Consider the following 17,623-nt stretch of genomic DNA (forward strand, 5'->3'; position numbering starts at 1 on the left):
TGAACGCACACACGCCCACCCCACCCCTATGAGCACCTCTGAAAGGCTGTGTCGGCATATCATCTTGAAATTTACAAAGTCACCGTGGTCACCTCGTCGTCGACGGGAACGTTTCCTCCCACTAAATGCGCATCGCCGGAAATTCTGAAATAAATCCAGAAATAAATGCGAGCACCAGGATTTGAACTCTTGTGGGCTGAGAATACCACATTTTCTCTAACCATCCAACCACGTGTTGATTCGTAATTTTTTTAAAAAAATGCTGGATCATATTTGCGCAGTGGGGTTGCAGGTGCTATAACGTCGACTACGCCTTCGGCTCATCCCCGCGCCTCTATACCTCTCTTGCTCCTCCTGACCTGTCCACCCTAGCCGCCGCCAGCCAACGGAAAGAGCCGTGAGGCTCCCTAACGCCCATGAAGGGCTCCCACTCGCAGTCCCAGGCGGCAAGCCGTCGGCGGCGCTGTGGGTGGCTGCTCCCGCTTCTCGTTGGTGTTGCTTTTGTCGGCGAGATCGCGTTCCTCGGTCGCCTCGACATGTCGAAGAACGCTGCGGCGGTCGAGAGCTGGACCACCTCCTTCTACCGCCTCTCTTCGACCTGGGGCGCGGACGCACCTCCGGGTAGCGGGGACGACGACGACGAGTGCGAGGAGCGGCTCGAGAGGGAGGACGCCGTGCCCTACGACCGCGATTTTGAAAGGGATCCCGTACTTGTCGGCGGTGCTGCTAAGGCATGTTCCTTCCTTGCAATTTGGTATCGACGTTGACGGACTTGCCGGATCTGCTGCTTATTTCGTTCAACGCTTCATTGGGGGTAACATTAGCAGGTGTATAAGTTCCAGTAATCTCTCCCGAAAAAAATCTAGATAATCTTGCTAGACAATCGTCATATGAACTTTTGGGAGGTTAGAGTTCCTAGATCGGCATTTTAACCAACCAAATAGGAGTCATATGCGACAACAAAGTATTGCAATTGAATTATTATTCGCAAGTACTAGTTTCTTATGGTATATTTTTTATGAGATATAACTTGTATTCCATTGGTCAAATTGCTGATCTAGAAATATGTGTGGATCCTAATAACCAGAAGGGAGGGACTAGATATTTTGACAGAAGCTTGTAGAGCTCCTGAGGGTGGAACATAGACCTAGTGCCATACTTGGTGAAACACAATGCCAGTTTGGACTTGCTATTTGAACTGTAAGTTCGTAATTGTGAATTTAATGCAGTGTCTTGTAATAGTTGGAACTTCGAAAACTATCAGAAGAAGCTCTTTGGAGCATGGTTAATAGTATAGTCAATAACCGGCTATTTGAAGTTGCCACGTCACCTAGAGTCAACCTAATAGCCCACTCATATAGTAGTTAGTCATACTTTTTTTTACAGAACGTGCAAGAGAATTGCGCGTCATTTCATTAAGGATGGAAGAAAGGTTTTGTAACAGCCGTCCTGCACGAGTGCAGGCAAGCACAGCAAGAGAAAAACAAAAGTCCGTCCTGCACGAGTTAGTCATACTTGTATATTGTGTTATTACTATGTGGCCCACCTTTCTCTCTCGGACTAGTCCGAAGCCACAGCGGAACGACAAGGCCTACAAATATTGGGAGGCAGCTACACACAACTCGGCTTGGATGGATCGGGCGACTTTGGCCAAGGCATGGCGCTGGCTTAGGATAGGCACTGTTGAATTAGTAGTTGGTTGCTAACATTTGCCATCAGAGCTGTTCGACCCCCCTTCCTCCCAATTTTCCACAAAATCCCCACCAAATTTCTTCTTCCACCACCACTATGACTTTGATGCGAGCCATGATTGAAGAGTGCCCGAGGATGAAGGCGCTACATGCCTTCCTCGTGGCAAACCCGTGTGATTCCGACCAGAAGTGAGATGAGTATGTCGCCCTTGCCCCTGCCCTCGCCGGCTTCCTCGACCCCAAGCGGGACTCAGCAAAGGTGTCGTCGGTCTCATCAACGACGCTCTCACAGTGAGTGTTTGACACAACATCTTCATCACCAACCCAACCCATACCTTTGCTTTGGACGTCTTGCTCGCTTCCTTCGCGTCGGCTTCGTCAACATCGAACTCGACTGCGGCTACACCTGCAAGGAGCGATGTCGAGGAGGCTCTCGTGGATCTTGTCCCTGCAACTAGTGGGTTCTGCACCATAGCGCACACCACTTGTTCAACCTTGGGTTTGATCCCCATCAACATCGCCATCCAAGTCGCCGAGCTGCATCGCCGATCCGCCTCTGCTCGTGGTGATCGTGCCTCGAACGATCTGGTGTGTGTGGAATCGTCGCATCCCGTGAACCGGTCATTCCTCGCCCTTGGCCATGACATCGGCAAGGCTTTGCCCAAGTCTATATCAGGCTAGATTGTCCGTTGTTCGACCTCGGGTTTGATCTCCATCAACATCGCCATCCAAGTCGCCGAGCCGCCTCTGCTCGTGGCGATCGTGCCTCGAACGATCTGGTGCGTGTGGAATCGTCGTCTCTCGTGAACCGGTCATTCCTCGCCCCTGGCCATGACATCAGCAAGGCTTTGCCCAAGTCTATATCAGGCTAGATCATCTGTTGCAGCGGGATGCGTGGATCGCCCGGTTCAATGTCGAGGTCAATAGGAGTTCCACTGATTTGTTGGCAGCCATGATGGATACGGACTCGCCGGCCTTGCTCGAGCTCGTGTCCACTTTGGAGCATCCTTGCAACACAGGCGCATGTGCCACTGTGGTGGAAATAGATGACCTCAACCTTGCAGCGTATGTCTTCGACGATGGGTCAAAACCTCGTCACTCTCTCATTGGTGCTCACATTCTCTCCTGCACTGGATATCATTGATATGGCCATGACCGAGCAACAGGACAACTCTGAGGAGAAGGGTAAATCTGTTCAGAAGATGGACATCTCCTCAGTGCAGCATGCCATCACAGTTCGTGAGTTCCTTCCATTTCATACTCGCCAGTTTTTTCCCTGTGAATTGCCCTAAACTACTGCTGCATTCATTGATCCGCCCTTTACTGCAATGGGATGACAAACCTGTGTGGCGAACCCATTTTTCTCTGAATGTGTCGTCACTGAAATTGCAATTCTGCGAGCAGAGTTTGCCTATTGCCGCTCCATTGGATAGGAAGCTCAGTGACCATACTGCTATGGGCTGCAACTTTCCATACAATCTTTCTATTCTGCTCTGGTTCATCTGAAGGTGTTCTCATAATTGTTTCTGAACAATTCCAACTGGCAATTGCCTGGGTAATGCAGTTAGAGTGTTTGGAGCCGTGGGACTTCCATTCTTCAACAATCCTGCAACCGACTGTTTTTCATGGCTATTGCAACAAATGTAGTGCCTATTCAAGCTTCGGAATGGTGGTAACAGACAACTGTACTTTGCTATATGACCGTGGGCTGCTCCAGTGGGAGATTGCTTGGTTTTTCAGGATGGGCACTTTCCAACTTGAACTCTTGTTATGCATTCTCGGGCAGGAAATTACTGCGAAGGGTTGCTTGCATATGACATGGAATTCTGGTGGTTTGGCATCTGCTATTCTTGGAATTCTGTTTACTTCCTAATGTCTCAATTGGCACACCAAGTCCAAGGGCATGTTCTGTAGCAAAAAGCAGAGATACTACTACTGCCTCCACAAATGAGAGGAACTTGTCTCAAGAAACTGATGGAAGATCTAGACCCTCGAATGGTTATATTGCCTCACTCCGGGTCTCACAAGCAGCTGCAAACCATGGTGGATCTGCTACAGAGGGACCTGAAGTCACCCCTGTTATGATTTCTCCATCACAACCAGATGACCTGCTTGTGAGAAAAACCGGAACATCTTCCTTTAGAACAAGACAGCCTGCTTGACCAACTTAAAGCTCGAACCACCAATGGACCATCTTTAGGGAACAAAAAAGTTTACATGTCACCTTTTTCTGATAATGTTAAGACACCTGATCTGCTGAACTGTCAAATAGCTAGCTATGCACAGAGTCAGATTCTGATAGCTCACAAATAATGGAGATAAGGCCTGCTACCCGCACCTTTAGTCACAAGAAAGCACCAGAACCTCCAAGCAGCTGAATAAGAGCCATAGCATTCAAATCATGGTCTGCTCAGTTCACATGGTCTTCTATGTCACTCAATGCTGTAGCAAACTCTGTGTTGGTACAGTATCTGCACTGTAAGGGACCTCAAGTCACCAGCGCGGCTAATTGCGTGGGCCTCAAATATTGGGCGGTTTGTGGTCCAATTGTATGTCCAAATCTACCTTCCCCACGGTCTGGAATGATGGTAAATTTTCCTTCAGGACCTGATGATGGGCAGGAAAGTTATATGCTTCAGATTATGGAATTCTGTTCCGAAGGAATGATCCCGTGGAATTATGCGATACCCCAGAGTTACTGCCTCACCAGTGATCATAATCGATGGGATCCTGAATTAATGCAATGGAGGATTCCATAGTTACATCCACTACTGGAGGGTTGGTCTCAGTTTTGTCCTGCTGGAAAAACTTCCTTCCATGGGTACGATTATTCAGATCGTCCGTGGGAGATTGCATGGTAAACTGCAACATTGGCAATACTTTATTTCTTACGGGGTATGCACCCGCACCTTACCTTGGAGTGCTTCACTGTGACCTGCTACTTGGTGATTGGGATCAAATGCTCGGATGTTCGTTCTATCTATGTGCTGCACTTGCCCTCGAACCCTGGTGGTCTTACTCGACATCGGTTTGGGATCAAGCCAAAATTCATGGAATTTGCTCGGTGGGTGCGAGGAGGGCAGATGTTTGTGGCGCTGACGTTCTGCTGTGACCACTCCTTCGACGGTTTGACCACGCGCTCTCCTTCGACCAAGTCCGTGCCAACCATGACTGCTACCTCAATGCATTTTTCGACCTAGTCCCCGTCGACCACGACGACTAAATTGACCTCGTACAAGGAATTACAAATACCATGAGATTTTTGCTTGAAGGCAAGCCGAATTTTATGGAGGGGTAATTGTGAGCCACCTGGGTCTTGCCGGCTTTGAACAATTACCCGGCCCAGCCCAAAGCCACGAAGGAAGGACAACGTTTACAAATATTGGGATGCAGCTACACACAACCTGGCTTGGACGGATTGGGCGGCTTCGGCCGAGGCATGGCGTTGGCTTAGGATAGGCACTGCTCATCTTCTTTCTCTGATCTCCACCTTCCTCTCAAATCCTCCTCTGTAATTCCAGAGTTGGAACCAAATTCATGTCAATCAAGTGAATTAGTAGTTTGGTTGCTAACATACAGGATAATGGGGAAAAATGCAGCTTGCGGAATTCTGAGTGGGTCATGTCATGTCCGTATCACTAGTTCGCTACATGCACGTAATATTTAGGGATGCGATTTTGCTGACCTCCGATCCATCTCACTTAACTGGTCGTTCACTTTATGCACATGGTTCTTGATTTGTTATGAAGCAACTAATACTCTGGTAGTCCCATTAATTAGCCTGACCCAGTTCACTTGCATGCCTAATTTGTAGTTGTACTGCAAAATTTGGAAATTGTGTAACACGACTTGGTAATTGTCATTGGCATCATTTATCATAGTATTGAAGAAGCTCCTGGGAATCAGGATTGTTTACATGTTGCTAATAGATTCGAACGCACATGGTGCCATGCTGATGCAATCATATAAACAAGCGGGGGTAGTGCACTAGTGTGTTAATCAAGGAACACTTTCTTAGTACAAAGTGCTAGTATATTAAATGTTCCCCTTTAGAATGCTTTGGGCGTACTTTGTTCATTACAATGCTTTGGGCGTTTTATTGTTTGTACCATTGTCCACATGACCATATTTGATGCATCATATCTATGGCATTAATGTTCCTCTCCCTTCTTTCTTTTGCTTTATTTGCTGTTTCCACCTATATGCTCATGCATTTCCCCCCTCTCAGGATTGGAATAGATGTTCTGTAGGATGTGAATTCGGGTTTCCAGCTAGTAAGACACCTGATGCTACTTTCGGAATCGCTCCAGATCCTTCCGTAGAGAGTATCCTCAGATCAATGGAATCGTCTCAATATTATTCCGAGAACAATATTAATGCGGCTCGAGGGTGGGTAAGATGTTTCCAGTTATTTTGTTTGCCTGCTGGAAATGACATGTCAAAAATTATGTACTGTGCTCTGCTCAGAGTAAATAATAGTGTTGATGAACCAGAAACTCATGATTGTCATATGCTTCCATATACAACATAATCCGTCACTCCTTCCCTGGCTCCTAGCTCCTTATGATATACATATTAAGTGCATTATTTACTGCGCTAATTTGTTTGTAGGTTCCATCGTTGTTTAAACTTTCAAAATAGCATAAGAAAGTATGGTGGTAACTATTTGGCTATTGGATCAGTTATCACTTCAAAGGAAATCTAAAAGAGAAAAATTCATTGTAGGTCCTATAACTTGTGTCGGTGGTCACTTGAGAAAAATTCATTGTAGGTCCTATAACTTGCGTCGGTGGTCACTTTAGTCTCTGTGGTTCAAAATACCCGAAATACCATCCCTAAACTTGCTCTAGGGGTTCACATACGGTCCATTATACGATTTTCTCTATGTATGCGCTGATCTGGTCCCAGTCAACTCTAGCCACGCGTGTGTTGACTGCCACATCGTCTTACCCGCCGAAATATGCTGGGAACCAAGGTCTTTTTTGCAAAATGCCCACAAATTAAACAAACACCACACCGCACCCTCCTTGCTCCATCTTCCCAGCCACCGCCTACTTGCTCTGCTCGACGAGCTCACCGACAACTGCCGCAACGACTACCGCAACCTCATAGCCTCCGCCATGCACGGTCACTTCGACACCTGCGGTTTGTACGTTGACCAGCTGCAGCGGCGCTGCGCTGAGCAGTTCAAGGAGGGGTCGTCGGCCTGGAGCACCTCGCTGCCGTCGACAGGCTCTGCGAGATCGGCGCCCGCGGCATGGGCGCGGCGCCGCCGTCTCGTCAAGCGTCAGGTCCATGAGCATTCTCTTAGATAACGAGGAATTTGAACTCGCAGCGCAGCCACGCGAACGCTGCTTCCGATTGCAAGTCCAGTGAGAATTCAAAGCAAGTTGCAGTAATGGCGGAATTTGTGTGCTTGGGTTGGGGCGTTGGGCATCTGGCATCGATTTACCGTACCGGGGAAGCTGCCACGGTTTGCTTGGTGAAGCTGCAATAGACGGTGGCGGCCACGACGGCGCGCAGGGCCCACCAGCGCTCCGGTCCAAGTACACCATCTTCTTAGCCATGTCGCGGTCCTTGACCAGTGCCCACTCGAGCCTGGCGCCGGCGTGGCCGATGATCTTGGACATGGTGAAGAGCATGATATCGTGGGCGGCAGTGCCGGTGATGGGCGTGTACTGAGGTCAGTAGTACACAAGGTCGGGGATCGCCTTGCCGGACTCGGAGCTCAGGAAGGCCTCGCGGATGGCATCGTCGGGTTGTTGGGCGAGCAGACCAGCTCGATGTGGCCATCGCCGTCGAAGGCGTTAGAACCCGAAGAGCAGCAGGTCCGTCTGCGGCGGCACCAAGAACGCCAGCACAAGCTCTCCTACTCGTGATCATGGCCAGGGCCTTCAATCTTCATCAGCTCGCGCCCTTCAGCATACACGCCGACACCTGCACCGTGCTGGCTGTCGCCGCGGTCGTCAACTTCAATTGAACTAGCAAGTGCTGCACTAGCAGGGGCAAGGACGCCTGGCGTCAATCCTCGCCAAGAACACCTCCGGCCGTGTCCGTGGTCAAGTCCCCAGTAATCTAGCCGTGCTGGTTGGAATTCAACCCTAATATGCATACCAGTTTAATTTTTTTCTCATCGATTAATTGGATGTATTTCTATTTGTGCAATCAAGCAATCAAGCTCACTTCAATTAACTATTTGCTTGTAGTGGTGCACTAGCAGCATCTACCACTAGCTTGGTAGTAACTAGCAGCAAGGGCACATTCGCAGCAGAACTAGCAAGTTGGGATCGGGTCTTGCTTGCCAGCCGGAGGCAGTGGCGGCACACATAGTACATATGGACGCCTTCGGCTAGAGCACGCAGCCTCCTGTGACCGTGCCGAGCTGCCAGAGCGACGACGCACTCCTCGCCACCTTCTTGGGCGCGAGCAGCTTCAAGGAGCTCCACTCTGGCACCGCCGGCGCTGACCGTGAGCTTGAATGCCTACCACGGCGGCCTCGACCTGCCGTCGCGCCAGAGCGACCTGAGCCTCCTGCGGTGCCAGGATGGCGCCACGCTTCCCGGCCACGGCAACGCGTCGTCCAATGCCTTCTTGGACCAGCGCGGTGGCTTCTGGTGCCTCCTCTTCAGCAGCGGCAGCCCCAACTCCACTTTCCTGCTCGTGGCCGCAGGCAGGGGCAAGGACGCTGTGCCGCTGCCGAGCCTGACCCAGACCCTCGCCAATGTCGCTCCCCGCGCCGCTATAGGGGATAGCGCAGCCACGCGCGCATGTCGGGCCCGTGGGCGTGCGGTGGCTCGGCGCCGACATGGAGCCGCTGGTGGGCGACCTGGGGCTCGACCGTCTGGCCTCCGGCGAGACCGCCGCCCACCGGGGTAGTGGCGGCACGTCGGTGCGGCTGTTCGATCGCCGATGACGCCCTACTCTACTTTGTTCCGACCAGATGCGCACCGGGGGAGCGGGGTCGTGGGAGGTTCTTTTAATCACTGCGTTTTTGCAAAAAAACCCTTGCTATCCTTCGTATTCAGGCGGACAAGAGGACATGGCAGTCAGCGCACACGTGGCACGGGATGACTGGGGCCAGATCAGCATGTACGTAGATGAAATCGTATAATGGATCGTATGTGAACCCCTAGAGCAAGTTTAGGGATAGTATTTCGGGTATTTTGAACCACAGGGACTAAAGTGACCGCCGGCGCAAGTTATAGGACATAGAGTGAATTTTTCTCAATCTAAAAATGAACACTGCTTTTGTCTTATATTATACTCACTCATTACCATATTATTTTCATGTATGTCCAGCTGTTGAACCATCCATTGTCTGTGGTCCTTGTAGGCTTTGTTCGTTCTGATAATTATTATTCTAATATATTGGGTGATTCTAATCCTTTCTATCACAGAAGAGGGTACCAAATTGTGATGACAACCAGCCTTTCCTCAGATGTGCCGGTTGGCTACTTTTCATGGGCTGAATATGATATCATGGCACCTGTGCCTCCAAAGACTGAAGAAGCCCTAGCTGCAGCCTTTATTTCCAACTGCGGTGCACGCAACTTTCGTTTGCAAGCCCTTGAGATGCTTGAAAGCTTAGATGTAAAAATTGATTCTTATGGTAGCTGTCATCGTAATCGTGATGGCAAAGGTACACTTTTCTCTCAGTACTTTGCTAGACATATACTTATTTATTAAATATTATAGCTTATAAGCAAATGCTAGATATGCTCTGTTATGCTTAGAAGACTATCTAGTGACCAGCTTCTGCAAATTTAGTATGATGGTATTAATTGCAATGCAAGTGATAACAATACTGGATACCGAATATAGCAGTTGTGATGCTGTCAGTGTGAATTTTTAATTGAGATGAATTACTTATCGAATCTTACTTTGTATGGCATGACGAAGACAGATAGGACAAACAGTCACAGAGAGGAGAGTTTTGCAACGCGCAATCTCTGCGTCTTTTCTGTTTTCCCTTTGTTCGGAGATAACCAGCTTACCGGACTTGTACCAAGGTAGAGGATGACTCCATTTGTACTCTTCCTGTCATCTACGTCACCCCCAAGCTGCTGTCACTACAACCGAGCAGTTTCTTCACTTCTCCCATAGAAACAGCCCAGCTTTAGTGTTCCCTTCACGCATGATGAGGACCGAACCTTGTGGCAAGATCTGATCTGTTGCGGCCTGACCTTTAACGACACACCACCTTCAGTAGCAGCAACCTCTCGCCTGCGCACACGATGTACACGAGTAGAGGGTTTGAAGCTTGCGATCCAGCACGAGAGAACCAATCTCGACGAAGGAACTCACACGCAAAACAATTTCCTCGCAGAGAAATCGCAACACGGAGGTTTTCTAAAGCTTCCTCCAAAACTTAGGGATTTTAGACAGCTTCCCCCAAAACTCGATACGGGTATTTACCCTAAAAACACATCGTGTTTATTCATAAAATATATCCTCCGTTTGCACCCCTTTGTCAACGACTGCCGCAGATGCCTACAACCCCTTGTCAATGACCGGTGTATTCATCATGACCTGTGTACTATGAATGTTTGCGCTAGGGTATTGCCGCATCATCCTCCCTTTCTTGAAAAGAAAACGTCCGTGTTTTCAAGTTGTCCTTCAAAGCTTTTTCCTTGCATACTGTCAGCACCATATCTGAGCAAATCAATTTCTCTTCGATTGGCTTTGTGTCCTTTGCTTCCCATCGTGGACAAAAGTATATGTATTCATCCTTCTGGCATGTGTTGCATTGCGGTCGTACTGCCATGGTTGTCCAAGCAATAAATCACAAACTTCCAGTGGCAAAACGTCGCACTCCACCTCATCAATATATGGTCCAACTGAAAATGACACACGCACCTTATGTGTAATTTTGAGCTGTCCACAACTGTTCAACCGCTCCAAATGATGTGGTTCGTCGTATCGCCACGTGGACAAACCAAGCTTTGCAACCAACGCCCTGCTAATGCCATTTGTGCAGCTACCTCCATCGATAATCAATTTGCAGGAAATTCCCTTGATATCGCACCGAGTCTGAAACAAACTCGCTGTCCTTTGTCCACCTTATTATTACCATACTGTACCCTCTTGATTTGTATGTTCAGCTCAGTGAGTCGTATTGCCTCTCCCTCCTTTATTTTAATGGCCGCATGTGCTTCCTGAACCTTGCCCATAGCATGTACTATTTTTGCTATTCTCATCTCTATTAATCACCATTGCCCCTGACTTGTTGAGCTCCTCATGTGAAGAAATATTTTTAACTACAACAAGATCACTCTCAGCCCCTTTCTTTTCTGGTAATATCTCAGCTTTGTTTTTCTTTGCATCAATTGTAGCGTGTGCATGGTCTCGCCTCTTGCGATCTACCAAATATTTTTCGGAAGTGTAGGATTCAAAAGAAACCCACTGCCCCTTATGAAGAAACTGAATTTTCCTCCAAGAAAAACTGCAAGATTTGTCGCTGCGTAGCTCCCTCTTTTTTGTCCATGGTTGACCCAAAATCATAGAACATACGTACATATTGGTGAGGAAACACATCACGAACAACCAAGTCGGTAAATCCACATAATTTGAAGCGCACCTCCACTTGATATTTGATAGTTAGGAATTGGCCCTGCCACGAGAGCTTATATGGACCCCCAAAAACAAAAAGAGAGCTTATATGGGTCAGGATGTTCTATCACTGATAACTTCAACGCATCCACCATGGTTTGACTCGCCAAATTTATTTTTGAAGAACGATCCATCATTGTAGCACAAGTAATTCTTCCCACTTGCACCCTTGTGTAGATCTGAAACCAAGAAAGTGCAGTTGCCGGATCCTTCTCACTTCGTGACATCTCACCTTCAAAGTAATACTCCGTTCTCATTGCAATTTTAGAATCTGTACCAACAAATTATTGGGGAAATTTGCACCGTAATAAACCCAGTATTCTGATACCAGTTGATGAGATTTTTAGACAGCTTCCCCTCAAAACTCGATACGGGTATTTTACCCTAAAAACACATTGTCTTTATTCATAAAATATATCCTCTGTTTGCACCCCTTTGTTAACGACTGCCGCAGATGCCTGCAACCCCTTGTCAATGATTGGTGTATTCATCATGACCTGTGTACTATGCATGTTTGCGCTAGGGTATGCCGCATCAACGCAGGATATGCTTCACGGCCGCCGAGTGATCTGTTGCAGGTTTGTCCATGTATCCGCTAACCTCTGAAGTTTCCGACAGCAAACATACTGGGTCAGATTGCTCAATATTCAGAATATAGAGCCTCTTGGGTGATCTCCTGACTTCTGCAAGGACCTTGCACTCCTTACCCAACATAATCATCAGCCCTTGATCAAACAGCGTACTCGCAACCAAACTCATCCAACTGCCCGAGACTGTTTATATTGCTTTTCAGCTAAAGTTCAGTTAACAGTTGGTGTTCACCATTGTGTGCAAGAAAGAGAGCTGGACCACATCCCTCGATGCCCACAACTAATCCATCTCGAATCAAACTGAACTTTTAATCTTTCGGTCCAGCTTGACGTACTTCTCCACACAGCTTGTCATGTGGTTGCTTGCTCCAGTATCAAGATACCAGGACTTGTTTCGTGACCCTGTCATTTTGGGTGTGACTTTTTCTTTGTGCGGTATCACCTGGTCACCTGTGACTTCAGTGTTCTCAACCAGCTCACACACCTCAGTCATGAGCAGCGCAACATCTTCATCAGTTTGGGTGTTGACTTTTTCTTTGTGCAGCATCACCTTGTCACCTGTGACTCACACACCTCGGTCATGAGCAGCGCAACATCTTCATCGGTTTGCTTCTGTGTCAGGTTTGCACGCTCCTGCTTTGGCTCTGCACAGTCGGAGGCAAAATGTCCATGCTCATCTCAGACCTTCGAAATATTGAACTTCCTATGTTTCTTTTGCTTTCCTTTTCCGCTGTTCTCATGTGGTTGCTTGTTCCAGTATCAAGATACAAGGACTTGTTTGGTGACCCTGTTAGTTTGGGTGTGACTTTTTCTTCGTGCTGCATCACCTTGTCACCCGTGACTTAAGTATTCTCAGCTACCTCACATACCTTGGTCATGAGCGGCGCTGCATCTGCATCTTAATCGGTTTGCTTCTGTGTCAGGTTGCTCACTACCGTTTCTGCTTGGATAGTTAGAGGTGAAATGTCCATGCTCATCATAGTTAAAACACTTCACCTTTGAAATGACGAACTTCCTATGTTTCTTCCATTGTTCTTAAGGCCGTAAGCCGAGGCAAGGAGCCCAAGCCCCACCTTACCTTTGAAGTGTGTAAGTCGAGGCGGTAAGGCGAGGCAAGGTTACTCCTTAGACATAGAAGGAACAGGGCAATCAAGTAGTTTAGCAGCAGTTTAGCACGTACTATGCACTTCCCTGTATTGCAAGGAATGCCACGACCTATGCACTTCCTTGCGGCCCAAAAGCCCATCTAGTAGCTATATACTCCCGTGACCTAATTCCACTATCCTCACTCCCCCTCCCATTTCTAGATAATATCTAGAATGTTGAATCTTAACTAATGTTTTCTAGAGTGTTTTAGCTATCAGTAGAAGTTGATATGTGAAGGCTTCCCAAAGCCCTATAAATAAAGGTTCTCACCTCTAGTTTGTAACCAGACTGTGTACCCCACTATCTAGAACTTGGTGTTCTTATCTAAGATCTTGGATTAGATCTTGTGCTCTAGGAGTTTTGATTGAACTGCTGCTGCCACATTGGCCTGTTTCCGCCTAGCTATATCTAGCACATCACGTTTTCCTTCAACACATGCGATGTACACTTTGTAGCAGCAAGGTGGAGTTTCTCCTCCACAACCTTGTTTTGTTTCAGGTGGTACCAGACCCCTGTTGATCCGTAGTAGTTCTTGGTGTCCTCTTTGAGAGAGCTGTAGCAAGTGATAGAGCAATTGGAGGAGAGTATGGATGCTGCAGAACAACAAATTGAAACGCTGCGTAAAGATCGTAATTCAAGATTCGATCAACTAGTTGAGATGAAAAGAAAGAGTGCCCCCCTGTTGCCAATGATGAAAATTCATAGATGGTGGACGAAGATGTTCAACAGGAAATAAAGGGAGGTAGTCTTCAAGCAAGACTACCACAACAACGTGCATTGTTTTTAAGGCGTCCGTAAGGCGTTTCCTAGGTGACGCTTAGGCGTCAGGGCGCCTTGCAAGCCCAAGGCGTCCACCTTTCCTTAGGTACCTACGTAAGGTGTCCGCCTTAAGCTTTAAGGCGTCTGAAGCGTCAGCATAGACGTCCAGGTTGGCGCCCTAGTCTATATTGGACGCCTTGAGCTTGCCAGGCAGGCATGGGAGCAGTTTTAGGCGGGAAACAGAGTCTTGGCAGGAAACATAGATGCTATTGGCGCCAACAGGTAAGAGAGGGGAGATAGAGAGAGAAACAACCCCCAATCCACACGCACCTCCTCCTCTCCAGTGGCTCTCACTCACATCCCTCGAATCTCTTTTAGTGGCTAGTAGAACTAAGTTTTTCTTGTCGCTCTTCGTGGAGTCACTCAATTTTGGCTTGTGGCGCTCACTCTCTTTTTGGTGGTTCACTCTCTCACTAGTCTCTCCACGAAGCCTCGATGCTTGCTTGTCGGCGATCACTTGACTTGGCGACATGTGTCGAATCACGTACTCCTTGCCCTTCATCTTGAAGCTATAGTGATTGGTTCGCCCGTTGTGGATGACACCGTGTTCGAATTGCTAAGGTCGTCCTAGGAGATGACACACAGACATAGGAACCACATCACACTCCAAGGTGTCTTCGTATGCGCCGATCTTGAAGGATACTTGAACGGTGTGCTCCACTTGAATGGTACAAGAGTCACTTAGCCATTGGACCTTGTAGGGGCGAGGGTGCTTCTTGACCAATTGTAGCTTGGAGCATAATTCTTCACTTGCCAAATTGTGGCAATTTGCGCCGTCGATGATCACCTTGACGGAACGTCCTTGGATGCCCGCATTGGTGTGGAAGATAGGGCAACATTTGTCTTCATCTTATTGTTGTTGAAGTGTCAAGATCTTGGAGCAACAAGAGCGGGGCTCGGATCGTTGTCGCAAAAGATTTGCGCATCTTCATCTTCATTCACTTGGCGATGCATGGCCACGTGCTCTAGTGCTTCCATGTCCTCTTCGCTCATGGAGTCATAGGTGCCGTCATCATTGGCAATCATTGTGCACCGTGTGGGGCACTCGAATATCTTGTGGCCACGGCCCTTGCAAGTGAAACATTGAATTGAACTTGCCTTGGCGGTAGCATCCGTTGGAGTAGTTGACGAGGAAGCTCTTGGCTTGTAGGTTCTTGAAAGAGGACGACTCAAAGATGTCGTAGCTTGCTTAGAACTTGATTTGTCACTGGTGTGGGGTGAAGCTCGAGTAGTAGTTGTAGGCGCCGTAGTTGTGGAAGCTTGGGAATAGGAGCCGTAGGTCTTGGAAGAGTACTTGTACTTGAAGTCATCTTGCACTTATCGCTCCGCCTTGGTCGCTCGGTACACTAGTTCAAGGAGATTGGAGTAAGGTTGGAAATAGGCAATCTTCTTGATTGGGTGGTTGAGGCCATTCAAGAAGCGTGCCATAGTTTGCTCGTCATCTTCCTTGACGTTGGCTCGTATCATGGCAATCTCCCATCTCTTGGTAGTATTCTTCCACCGACTTTGTGCCTTGCTTGAGGAGTTGCAACGAGCTCTCATGATATCCTTCATTTGGTTCCAAGTCGTGATGGGTGGATCGCCTTTCTCCCTTTGTCGCTCAATCGCTTGCTCCCACCAAATGAGGACATAGTCTTGAAACTCAAGGGAGGCCATGGTGATTTTCTTCTCCTCTTCATAATTGTGTAGCCGGAATATCTTGTCGACCTTCATTGCCCATGAGAGGTATTTTTCAGGATCGGTGCTTCCGGAGAACTTTGGCATGGTGAATTTGAGCTTGTCGTAGCGTTGTTCTTCATCATAGTGGCGATGATGATGTCGCTCATGTCTTGGAGGTGGGTCTTCAACCTCTTGTTCCTTATGATTGGCTTGACGTTGAGGGTGAGGGATTCTTGCTTGGTTCCTCCTTTCTTGGCGCTCCGCAAGACGAGCGGCTAAATCTTGTTGCTCTTGACAGAGCTCTTCTTGTTCACATACTCGGTTGCGCTCATTGACGGCGCAAGTGGCTTCTCGGAGAGCACGTTGTGCTTCAAGCGCTTGTTCCTCACGGTGTTGTTCTTGCCGTAGTGCGTCGCCGTCTTGGTCGCCTTGGCGTCGGCGTTGTCGAGCTTGCCCTTGGTCCATGGCATCTTGTTCTTGGTGACGATGTCGTCCGCGCTCTCGAAGACGGTCTTGCAACCCCTTGCCATGGAATGGATTTTATGAAGCTTGATGCTCGTCCCGATGATGAGAACGATGTTTTGTTTTGACCTTGATGAGAACGATGTTGTGGAGGACTTGCATCAGAAGAGGTGTCCGAAGAGTGGTGACTCGAGTGGCGCCGTCTTGATGAAGAAGATGTGGAAGAAGTGCGGTTGGCCATTAAGGCACGAAATTCTTCCATTTGAGTGGATAGCTTGGCGTCAAGGTAGTCCCGGATCCTTGCTTTTGAGTGGCGTAAGTCGGTGGCGAGTTGCTCGATGCGTTCGCCCAAAGCTTCACTTTCTTGATGTAGTGCTCGTTGAACGCCGAAGAGATGACCTTTGGTGACGTAGTCATTCGTGTCATCTTGCTCCTCGAATAGTGGGTTCGATGTACTTGGCCTATCCATCATGGTCAAGTAGAGGTGAGTAGGAAATGAGGGAACAATATATTGAGGGTGTATTGAGTATAACTCAATGTAGTGCTATAATAGTAGAATTGGTACCGGGTTTGTTTCTCACACCTACAAAAGTAAAGGCTTGTTGAGGAGTTTGGTTAGGATGAGTGGCACAAAATTCAAGCAAGTGTTAGTCAAGATATTGATAATGTTGAAGAGATTCACAAATTGCAAGTAAAACAAATAGATTAAAACCGAGGATGACACTTGGAACACACACACGAAAGATAAGTGCGATCCGCGCAATCAAGGAATGAGCACAAAATGCGATATCACCAAAAATGCTCGTGTTGCACGGATACTAGAGATGATAACTCGACCGCTCAATGGGCTAGATATGCTGTGCACCAAACTATTAGAGTAACATGCCGTCTTCAATCCCAAATATGCTATGTGTATATGATCCAATATGATGTAATTATGCAAAATGGCTCAATGCTGCTGCTTACAAGCTCTTTGTTTCTCTTCTTTTGCTTAAAAGCCTTTTCCATTTTTTTGTATATACTATGCCAAAATGCTTGATGCTCGAGCCAATATATGAGACAAGTATGTAAGATATGCACGGGAGACACTTACGACACAATGATGGTAGCAAGATGATTGCACGCTAAAAGTAGCTATGCGGCGTAAGCGTATCACTAAGGTGCGATATGCACAGGAGACACTTACGACACAATGATGGTAGCAAGATGATTGCATGCTAAAAGTAGCTATGCGGCGTAAGCGTATCACTAAGGTGCACAAAAGAGCGTGGCCAGGCAATTCTCAACTCGCTAGTCTCGACAGGAAAGGAACACAAAATGGCTCGGGGCTATCAATGCAACAGCAAGGAATGTACAAAGATGTCGTCGAGGTTACCGTCCTTGCTTACGGTTGGTATGAAGGTGAAGAGGTTGTTGTCATGTCGAGTCCGTGGCGATGATGAATGGCGGTGATGTTGATGTTGAACCGTCCCTAATTAGCCAAAACACCTTAGGAAACGAAAATTGCATGGGCACGAGGTTGAGGATAAGTGAGGCCCGTGTGCACGGGGTCCCATGGGCACGGGGTTGTCAGGGGCCTGTGCGCACGGGATGTTCCGCTAGCACAAGAACACACCCAAATCCGTGGTAAAAGAAAAATTTCGGAGA

At 47.9% G+C, this 17,623-nt stretch overlaps 1 protein-coding gene across 1 annotated transcript in view; it reads left to right on the forward strand.

The window, feature by feature from the left end:
* The first annotated feature begins 307 nt into the window (after nucleotides 1-307).
* LOC543033 (putative fucosyltransferase-like protein) overlaps nucleotides 308-17,623 on the forward strand; it is a 30,365-nt gene continuing 13,049 nt past the window's right edge. Inside the window, exons 1-3 of the mRNA XM_044582146.1 lie at nucleotides 308-731; nucleotides 5,920-6,080; nucleotides 9,089-9,330. Of these exons, the coding sequence (XP_044438081.1) occupies nucleotides 417-731; nucleotides 5,920-6,080; nucleotides 9,089-9,330 (718 nt within the window). The 5' untranslated portion in view covers nucleotides 308-416. The remainder of the gene's footprint in view (nucleotides 732-5,919; nucleotides 6,081-9,088; nucleotides 9,331-17,623) is intronic.

The sequence above is a fragment of the Triticum aestivum genome, chromosome 7D, assembly GCF_018294505.1.
Source record: "Triticum aestivum cultivar Chinese Spring chromosome 7D, IWGSC CS RefSeq v2.1, whole genome shotgun sequence".
Classification (NCBI taxonomy): Eukaryota; Viridiplantae; Streptophyta; class Magnoliopsida; order Poales; family Poaceae; genus Triticum; species Triticum aestivum.